This window comes from Rhopalosiphum maidis, chromosome 2 (genome assembly GCF_003676215.2).
Source record: "Rhopalosiphum maidis isolate BTI-1 chromosome 2, ASM367621v3, whole genome shotgun sequence".
Lineage (NCBI taxonomy): Eukaryota > Metazoa > Arthropoda > Insecta > Hemiptera > Aphididae > Rhopalosiphum > Rhopalosiphum maidis.
Window position 1 is genome coordinate 70,780,342 of NC_040878.1, and position 10,230 is coordinate 70,790,571.

At 29.6% G+C, this 10,230-nt stretch overlaps 1 protein-coding gene across 5 annotated transcripts; it reads left to right on the forward strand.

Moving 5' to 3' along the window:
• The first annotated feature begins 569 nt into the window (after positions 1-569).
• LOC113554023 lies at positions 570-3,545 on the forward strand. 5 transcript variants are annotated; one of them, XR_003405226.1, is made up of 5 exons: positions 570-787; positions 1,902-2,344; positions 2,837-3,089; positions 3,166-3,300; positions 3,364-3,545. XR_003405226.1 is itself a non-coding variant. In XM_026957668.1 (4 exons), exons 2-4 carry the CDS (start codon positions 3,076-3,078, stop codon positions 3,536-3,538), a joined length of 324 nt encoding a protein of 107 aa, XP_026813469.1. In that variant the 5' UTR covers positions 570-787; positions 2,837-3,075; the 3' UTR covers positions 3,539-3,545. The 5 variants fall into 5 exon arrangements, 3 of the variants coding, with proteins under 3 accessions (XP_026813469.1, XP_026813470.1, XP_026813468.1); XM_026957668.1 differs by lacking the exon at positions 1,902-2,344; XR_003405225.1 differs by lacking the exon at positions 570-787 and having other exon boundaries at positions 1,720-2,344.
• The last annotated feature ends 6,685 nt before the right edge of the window (positions 3,546-10,230 follow it).

Here is a 10,230-nt window from a genome sequence, read left to right on the forward strand (position 1 = left end):
GAAGCTGAAAATAGGATGAGCATGCTTGGTGAATCACTCTGTATTTATAATGTATATACAACCTTTTGTATATAATAGAGAGATATTATATTATACGTTTATTGTATAAATAAATAATTTATTATAAGGCATGCATGAAGCGGGCGTTTATCACAGTCCTTTACGCACGATTATATTATATTAAACATTCCGATATACTTCCGCCTGAGATTTTTTTTCCTCCTTGACTTTAAATCATTATTCTCTACACAGTTTATTCGACATCTATACACATCGTTATTTGATCATATTATATTTAAAAACTGCAGCAATAATTTACGATAACATTATAATGATAAAAGAACCGCAACCGTTCTATAATGTGCCTAATGCCTATACCTACTTGTGATACATTTATTATACTATTATTACACATACATTGGCAAGATAACGTTTAAAATAAATATTTAAAATTTCACCGTCGGCGATTCGAGGTCACAAGGGTGTAACCGTAGCCGTTTAGACGTAATATATAAACGCGCCGCATAAATAGAACGATACGTATAATATATTAGGCAGTGCAATCTCCTAGCCCGATGAAACACGGAGCCTTTGGCCGAGAAACGTTCGCTCCTATTGGATGTTGGATGTTTAATAACGCGACGCCCGAGACGAAGACGTTCATTCGTTCCATATCGTTAAATGCTGTCGACCGATGTAAATGAACCTATAAATGTAAATTAAAACTTCTGGCTTAGAGCCTGGAGGATACACGCGATAAAAATACTTTATTGTGGTTGGAAGACAAGTGAGTCCCTAAAAAAAATACCTATGTATATATAAGAATTTAGTATAATTTATTATAATATTAATTAAAAGACTATTACAGGTACAACTTAAAAAACTGATTTTTTTATTTTGTGAAAATATAGTGATTCATAAAATAATAATTTTGGGGTCTAAACATTTTTGTCGAACAATTATTTCTGTGTTTAAATATAAATCACAAAAATAGAGTTGTTATAATGTTATCCCACCACGAGTATTTAAAAAAATATATTAATTGTTGTTCTATAAAGAAAACCGATTATAATATGTTGGTTTTAAAAATCTGCGAATCAGTAATTTACTAAGTTAATTTTTATCCTAAGATTTCCCTCAATTGTATGTATTTTCCTCTTAATCTATATATTTATTGTGAATTGTTTATACGATATTATTTATTCATACATTTATTTAAGTTCATACATTATAAATAATATATAACACTATGGAAATGATACAATAAAATATTAAGAAATATATAACTTTTTTTATAAATGTGCTTTTATAATAAATACGTCAAATAATTATCTTTGTATATTTATTTTAATTATACGAAATAATTACCACGCCTGTATTTTAGATACGGCTCGTTTGATGGTACCATTTTATGATATCACGCGTAAAATGTGACTTACATTTAAATACTGAAGTAGTATATAATCTTGTATTAGTATTTTATTTTAGTTAGTTATATATTTTATATTAATATTGTGCAAATTATGATGTAATTAAAGTTCTTATAATTTTGTTTATTTTGGCCGATTAATTTATCTAATCTTTTATTTTATATTATCTTATTTGTCCGACAGAAATTTGTAGACTATCAAAACTATTCTTTTTTAAAACATCATACGTAATTCACAATAAAAAAATAAACTTTTCAACTTGTTTTCTAATAGAAACTCGTATCTAATTAGTACTTTTAAGAGATAAAAATATAAAATTTCCAATTTTTTCCAAAATACACATAATGACCTTTTCCTGTGTACATTTTTTGATAAGTAGAAAGTCAGCCTTCTTTAATACTAATATTGAAATAAATTACTTTAATAGCGATATAAATATATCATAAAATATACTTAGTAATATTATATAAGTTGACAGGCTATGTTCGTTCAGAATCGTATTTCGTACACGCAATGATTGATGATTGAATTCAAATTTAACACATACATTACAGAGACTTACTCCTCAACGACGATGTTCACTTGACTATACAGCAAAGCGGATACTTACTTTCTCATTTTTTATATGACTTCGTGGCTTAGATTTTCAAAAAAAAAAAAAAAAAACGGAAAAAGTGGGTAGACACTGTAATATTTTATATAAATATTATTGATAATCGGACCTCACCACTAAATTATTTGATGACTGATGATTATACGTCGTCTATTATAATTCAAAACAGTATATAGCGTACTTTTATTATCATTATTCTTTTTTACGTTTATCTATTTCGTATCACGCGAGCCGTTTGGAACGCGTGGGTGCATTGATCGTCGTCGGATACTGTTATCGCGTGAATCGTCGAGAACATGAGGTAAATGTGTATTATATAATAATAATAATAATAATAATAATTTATAGTTGTATGAATGCGTCTTACGATTTATATGTACAACTATCGATTATATAATATAATATGTACCTATATAATATATATGTATATATTGAGTTGGCCGTCACGGCTGCTTATCGTTTAGCTATGATTCATAAAATATGTACAATATTATATGTTTTGCTATACGTCGTTGACATCATGATCTACACCGCCGAACGATGTCGATCTGTTGTACGGTTCGCATTTTGTTTAATATAATAAAATATATTTTTATCGCATGTCCGCGTGGTGTATTTTGATACTAATCTTAACCCCGTCAGTCCGCATAAAACCTGCGGACGACTGAAATTGCCATTCCGCCCCGGAACACTCACAGAGAATATTGTATTTAGTCCTGGTCTCTACTCGCCATTCGACTTTTATGTGAAATGGTAAATGTACATTTTTTTTTGTTTTTGACTTTTTGTACAGATAGTGTAAACGGAGACTAACATGCTCGTGTTGGATATGACCGGATATCGCGTATCAGGTATGACAGTCATGTTATGAAAGAGAGAGAGAGAGAGTATGGTTGGTTTGTTTTAGCTTCCGTGGTGATGTCAAAAAATAATAATTTAAAAAAAAAACATATCCGCTTATTATACTATACCAACTACTAATATACTATGGTCTGCAGATTTCGGAAAACCTTGTCGGTGGATTGGAAATAAATGGTCTTAGTTCTGTACGTCGTGTGTTATTATATTATGAATTACTGACTATACTGTGTACGGTGTACATAATATTATGATGTTACTTAGATGTACACGGCAATTACCGATGAAAGAAATAACAACGAAACAGATGTGGCTCTCGCACGAAAGTTTACTAGCCGCTATGTACATTGGGTCGTCGACGCCGTTTCGTCCAGATCACTTCTCTACGTCAGTTACAAGGTAGGTCTGAATAGAATACATTCGCTTATAAAATATATTATACGCGCCTCCTTTATATTGCAGTTTAATCAACTGTGTCCGAGGGTTGAATAGTGAATACGGTTACGAAATTATATGCCAACTAGTGTTATTTCGCTGTGCACCGATGGTTTGTGAACAACGACCGAGGTTCACTTGGTTAATGTGGAGACCGCTTGTGAATTCTTATAAAAACACATATCGAATAAACGCTTATTGAATTTTTATATTTTTTTGAAATTGTATTTATTTATACCTATCGATATCCACTGGTGTACTTCCCTCCCACTTCATGTGCGTCTATGCGATTTACCATACCGACTTTTATAAAAGAAAAAAAAATATTAATACGCTTTCATCACTGCGTTATCTTAATTATCTTTGTAATAGTATAATACACTAAGCTTTATTTTTTAGTGTCTTTATCGTCCGACTAGTTACAAAAATGTTGTAAAAATAAAAATAAAATCTGATAAAAACTATTCAGATTTGATAAAAAAAAATCGTTTAAGTTTTCTTATGCCGCAGGATTATTTTTATTATTTACGCTTGTACATTATTTGTTTCGGGGTTTTGCTGCGAATGACCTGCCGATAAAATCTTTGCACGTCAACGCATTTTCATTTCCCACACACATATATATATATATATTTATATATTATTGTTATACGATAGAACCATATAAGTATGGAAATTATAGTGTTAAATTCATCTATACGTATATAAAAGGTGTTATATAATTCAAAAATTCCCTGTCTTGTCCATCGGTATGGCCATGTGCGTATATGGCATACGGCGCTTCTGTCGAATATATATTTTTTTTTTTATCATTTATAAGACGATAAACGACTTCACGAGATATCACTCTATCTTTTCGACTAGTGGATACGATATTTTTATGGCTTTAAAATTTGATCAACCGTAAACGCCGCCTTCTTGTGTCACTTCTGTGCAGTAATGAAATAAAATGTAAGACAGTTTTTCCCGTCTGCCCTCACCATATAAAACAACGATTTTTTTAACTAAAAAAATATATCCTCGCATTCATTTATCTACCTGCTAACGATGTACCAACCACCATATTATACTATGTACTATGATACGCGTATAAAATTATATGTAGTATTTATCTACATATTAAATTTATAGAGGGGGTGATTTACCAAGATGTCCACCAAATTGTATTCTTTAATAGTGGATTTTTTCGTATTATAATTTTTGGAATTTTTAAGTAAACTTGAGTATTCCATACATGTAAATACTTAAATTGTTATATTGTGTTATTTGGAATATTAAAATCATCTTTTAGTAAAATCTAAACTAACTTTAATGTACTAAAAATTTAAATTTGAACAAATAGTTTCAGAGTTATTAAAATGTATGTTGGTGTTGAAGAAAAAATATATTCTTAATAAATACATTACATAAAAATAAATAAAAAATATTAAATAGATAGTGATTATTATACTAGGTCAATTTAAATATAAATTACACCATAATGTTTGAAGATTAATATAAATTACTATAATTTATATTCAAATTATATCTAATATTCTTATACCATCCAACCCTATTATCCTTAGTGTAATTTAAAATTATTATTACTCAAAAACGACTTGTTTACATTTAAATTTAGGTGTGGGTACATTAACATTTTCAAAATAACCATCTGCCCAACAATTTACAATTTAATCAGAGTAATTCTCGTTTGAATAATGGAAGTTAGCTTCGCCACAGGACGCTGTGTTCTATTTTTTGAGGGTATTTAAAAACATGGTCAATGAGTACTTATTTATAAATAAAATGTCTATTACCAGAATTCAGATAAATACAATATTGAAAGACAAAATTAGGATGAAAACGTGCTCGATGAATCTTCCTGTAGATATAATGTATAATACTTCCATCAATTGCGTTTTCGGTTTTAAATGTCCTCACACAGTGTGTAATTTGATCACAGCCATTCAAAACTGACTGCGTGGATACTATTATACGTTGCATCCATTGTGGGTGTGTCGTGTGTGGGTGTAGTGTGGACTTTGAGCTACTAACACGAGCATTACGACACGAAATAACGATTTGCGACCAACGTGTACGAGAATATCGCGTTTTGAATAATGTTTTACCTACTTCAACACATACGTACGTGTGGATTTCACTCTAACGCAATAAAAAATTTTTTTTCACATCATGTTTACCTTCTTCGTTTTATTGTTGTAAATATTTACGAAGGTATTATAAAAAAAAAAATAGCAACCGATTTGTTTCGTTTTCATCCGCCGTATCAGTATTTAAATTTGGTATTAAATACGCGTATACATCTCATATAATAAGCACGTGTAGCAGGCAATAACGCACAGCACACGTATAGTATAATAGCTAATACCTATTCATATTATATACATATGATGTATGAAGTACCTAAGGGATGTGTGTTACCGGTGTTTTCTGCGACGGAAAACTGCAAAACCTCACGGGTGTCCAACCAGCTGTTATATTAAAATGGGTTTCCGCTACTACACACGTTTACGTGTACCTTCGTGTATAAAAACCCTTTGCTTTAAATGGTTGGTATCCACGGTAATCTTTTGATATAACAGCGTGTTTATACGTTCTTACCACACGATAAACCACGTTACTGTGTTGTCAGATCTAGTCAACAATTTCGAGTACACGATCGTTCAAAGTATATAACAAAAGCTGTAGGCGGGATGGTAACGGTAATCATATGGTTTATTATCAATTAATCCCCAAACCCGTATTACCAATATGAAACGTGCGTTCAAGGCGAATGTGAACGTTTTTCATAAACCCATTATAATTGAACGCATGCAGAGGAAACCAACCTGACCGAACTGATTGCCCGTCCTTAACGGTTTGTCAGTGTAACGAAAAAATAAATGTATACGTATACATCAACTAAAATAAAAGTTTAAAAAAACCTAGAGTTTATACTAAAAGTTTAAACGTATTATTATAAACGTGTGGAAATGAAACAATATGTCAAACCTTCATGGAAACGATTTCGTGTATAGGTAGGTTTTAACGACAATCGAGATATTTTTATTATTGTACAATTTTATTATAAACAAAAAAAAAAATATATTTACAATTTACATTCCGTTTTGAAACTGATGATGAGACCGAATTTATAGAAATTACATTATTAATATATACGTATATAAATTTTCGTTTTTTATTTATGCGCTTGATAAAAAAAGCTTCAACTATAAAGGTTTTTAACCTACTTTTAATCAATTACTAAAAATGAATATTAATATAAATTATGTCCATATTCGCAACACTATGGTGACATATGTTTGTAGAGATTTACAGTTTGTGGTATACATTTGTTGTATGTGTAGAAAAAAAAGACAAATTGCTTTAGTGTACTCTTTATTGAGGACTTGGTTTAGTTAAAGAGGGTTTTTAAGGATTTTGTAGGCTTTGGCATATTTATAGTGGCGTCAGTGGCGATGGATAACTATTTTAACATGTTCTATTGTGAATATTAGATTGCATGCTGATACTGGTCCTTTGTCGATTAAGTAGGAGTGGGTTAGATGAGAGTGACCTATATTATTCTTTTTAGAGTGATGGTTACTTCCTCACTTTTTTGGATACCAGGGGTCTATAGTATTATTCGCATTACATTCGGTTAATAAAACGTGTGTCCTATAAGAATTGAATGAATTTGGAAATATTGTTTGGCACCGGATTTAATGTATCAGCTAGACCTCGTAGATTTTGAATTTCCCTTGTTATCGTATTCTGATATAACTATTATATTATTATTAAAGTACTAAATTGACAAAAATGTAATATTTACCTAAAGAATTTTATTAAATTTTTATTTTATCATTTACTCAGAAACCTTCACACTAAAAGTGTTAATATTATTTATGTGTGACTAGGTAAATTTTATAAATAGCATAATTTTACATATACATATTTTTCTGAAATTTTACTTGTACCCACCTAAAACTCGATAGTTGCAAATAAATAATAATACAAACGCTTATATTGTTAAATTTTCTAAATAAACGATAAAATAAAAATGTTATAAGATTCTTCCGGTAATTATTAAGATTTTTTTCGTTAGGTAAAATATTTTTTTATATTATTATTTGTTATAAGTGGTTCAGAAATATGTGGAAACCATGTTTCTCTTTAAAATATTAAATCACGAACACGGGATACTCTGGTACTGCAATTCTGCAAAGTACGTACGCATATATTATAATATTTATGCGTGTAGACGCGCAGCGTTCGTGGTGGTTATTTGGAGGTGAGAGGGGATGGCGTGTAAAAGTCGTCTACGTGACAAGAATTTTTTTTCATCCTTTCAAAGGGGCACAGGAAGAATATTTGCCATACTCATACCTATATATTATTATGTTTTTTCCGCGCATAAACGGCGGCGCCACGCGGAATTTATATATAGGAATTCCAGTGTAGTCATAATGGAATTATTCTCGCCGGAAGTTTCATAATATAATATTGGATTCGATTACTATACACACATGCACACCTATATTATACGGAGTGATCCATTTAATATAAGACACTCATTATTTCAGTTAAAACTTAATTATATTTTTTATCGTTATAATTCTTTATGTTTTTACTATTTTTAAATTACAATATTTATTCTTAAATTCATATTCTGAAATAGAATATTATTCAGGTTATTTCAATCTAGTAAATCAAATTTCTGATAGGTAGTTTATTGGTTATAAACGTTCAGAATTGTGACCAGCAGAATAGAGGATCTACATTTTACTAGATACTCATGTACTACTTCACCAAACTCATTAAAATTTCAAATATAAATAATATGACTTATGAACTATTTATCAAAATTCAATTTTTGTATAACAAATTAATTCAAAAATTTTCGTTTAGAAAATAAAGTAGAAAAAAATTATACATATATATATTTTTTTTTTTAAATTTGGTTTTTCAACAACTCAAACTTATGTAAGAAATTATTTTCAAAAACTTGAGTAGTATTTTAAATAATAAGTGTCTTTCGTTGGATCACTCGGTATATACGTTATTCGGTTTATAATATAAGTATATGAAAGGTGGACTAATAGTTGCAATGCGTACCTAGTGAATAGTTTATAAGTAATAAATAAAGATTTTAATATAATATAATACATTATTATGTACACTGAAATTGACATATCACATATTATGACAAAATATGTATATGAAGCAATATAATAATATCACAATGTTATAATATACTGTTTGCATTTAATGGATGATATGCGATATTTACCTTCAACGACGACGTCCCAAGTCATGTCGGTTATATGTTATAATAATATTACCTTTATCGGTTGACATTATTTCTACAATATAGTATTATTACAATAGGTATAGTGCATGTCAATATTCGAAACGCGTCATTGCGTCAATACAATTCAACCGTCGTTTTTGGCCGATTTAAGCTTAACTGAAATTAGGAGATCGTAAATCGTCACTTTGCTTATCACTATTATATTATCATATATGACTTTTAAACTGCAGAAGACATGATCAGTCGAAAATCTTTATTTCTAATGAACAAAATATTACGGTAAGATCTTATTTTCTTCAAAAAATAACGTCTGTTTTAACGACATTCTCCCCGCTTCCCCCCTCCCCGTGTGTTAAGCGATGATTTTTTACAAACTACGCCATTCATATATACGCTTTATGAAAAGTATACCATCTGCGTCATCCAATCTATAAAAGTGCTGTACATGAAACTTTTTAAACATTTGTTTTAAAAGCCTTTTTCGAAAAAAACCCGTGATTATATAATGTTGTAAAAACATTAATAAATTATTTTTTAGTTATAACTGTAAGTTTATTTTGAAAGATATCGTGACGTAATAAAAAAAAAAAATAATCATGTGGGATAAGATAATATATAATATATTATATCAAAATATAGTTTCTAAAATGTATCATGCAAGCTCAACGGTCATAGTCTAAAGCAGGGGTCGGCAATAGGCGGCCCGCGGAAGCAAAACAACTGGACCGCCAAAAATTTTCTTAATTTTCCGTTCGTTAAAGCAATGGCGATTTTGATTGTATTTTTTTAGTGAGGCAACTTATGTGTCTCTCCCCCTCCCTTCATAACAAAAATTAAACTAATATTGAAATCGATTTCATTAGGCGCTGAGACAATAATAACGGTTTATGATTATCTGTGTTGTTGTTAAACGTGCCGCCGCAGTCACGGCTGCGGGTCGAGTCGGGCAATCTATAATTTTTATGATTTATTTGAAAATTACGATAGCGTCCATCGTATACCGCTGTTTATTAGCTCAAGAAAATAAATGTAATTTTTCTCATTAAACTTAAGTGTACAATTTTATTATTATTAGTATGAATGTATAATTACTTTATAAATAATTAAATATCAAATACTTTGTCTTAAAATGTGTTTTTAATACAAAAATAAATACATTAATGATAAAATTAAGTTAAACTTTTTTTAGCCCTTGAATGTTTTTTTTAAATTTTGGACCGCCACATAAATTAATTGCCGATCCCTGGGCTAAAGAATAAAAATTCCGTAAACTGTTGAGTGTTTATATCCATAAAGCAACATTTATCATCCAAAGTTAAATTCACTAATATCATTTAATTTGTCACGGGCAACACCATAATTAATAAATATATCTACTGTTCGTATATATCAGCAATCAACTAAAATGGATAAAACGTATGCACTCGTAAGGTTTTCGATCGATTTTCATAAAACTGTCGTTAATAAATCCAACAAAATACGTAGTATCATATGTTGATAAATTTATATAACTTACTACATTTTACTTTTCATTTTGAAAATTTTGAATATAGTTTACTCATGAAGTATATCATAAATTTTATTTATATACAGTTTCTGTTGCT

Excerpts from the sequence above, each read along its gene's own strand:
- LOC113554023 (XM_026957668.1), top strand. Across the intron at positions 3,301-3,363 it reads TTCTCTACGTCAGTTACAAG|TTTAATCAACTGTGTCCGAG; the intron begins GTAGGTCTGAAT and ends TTTATATTGCAG.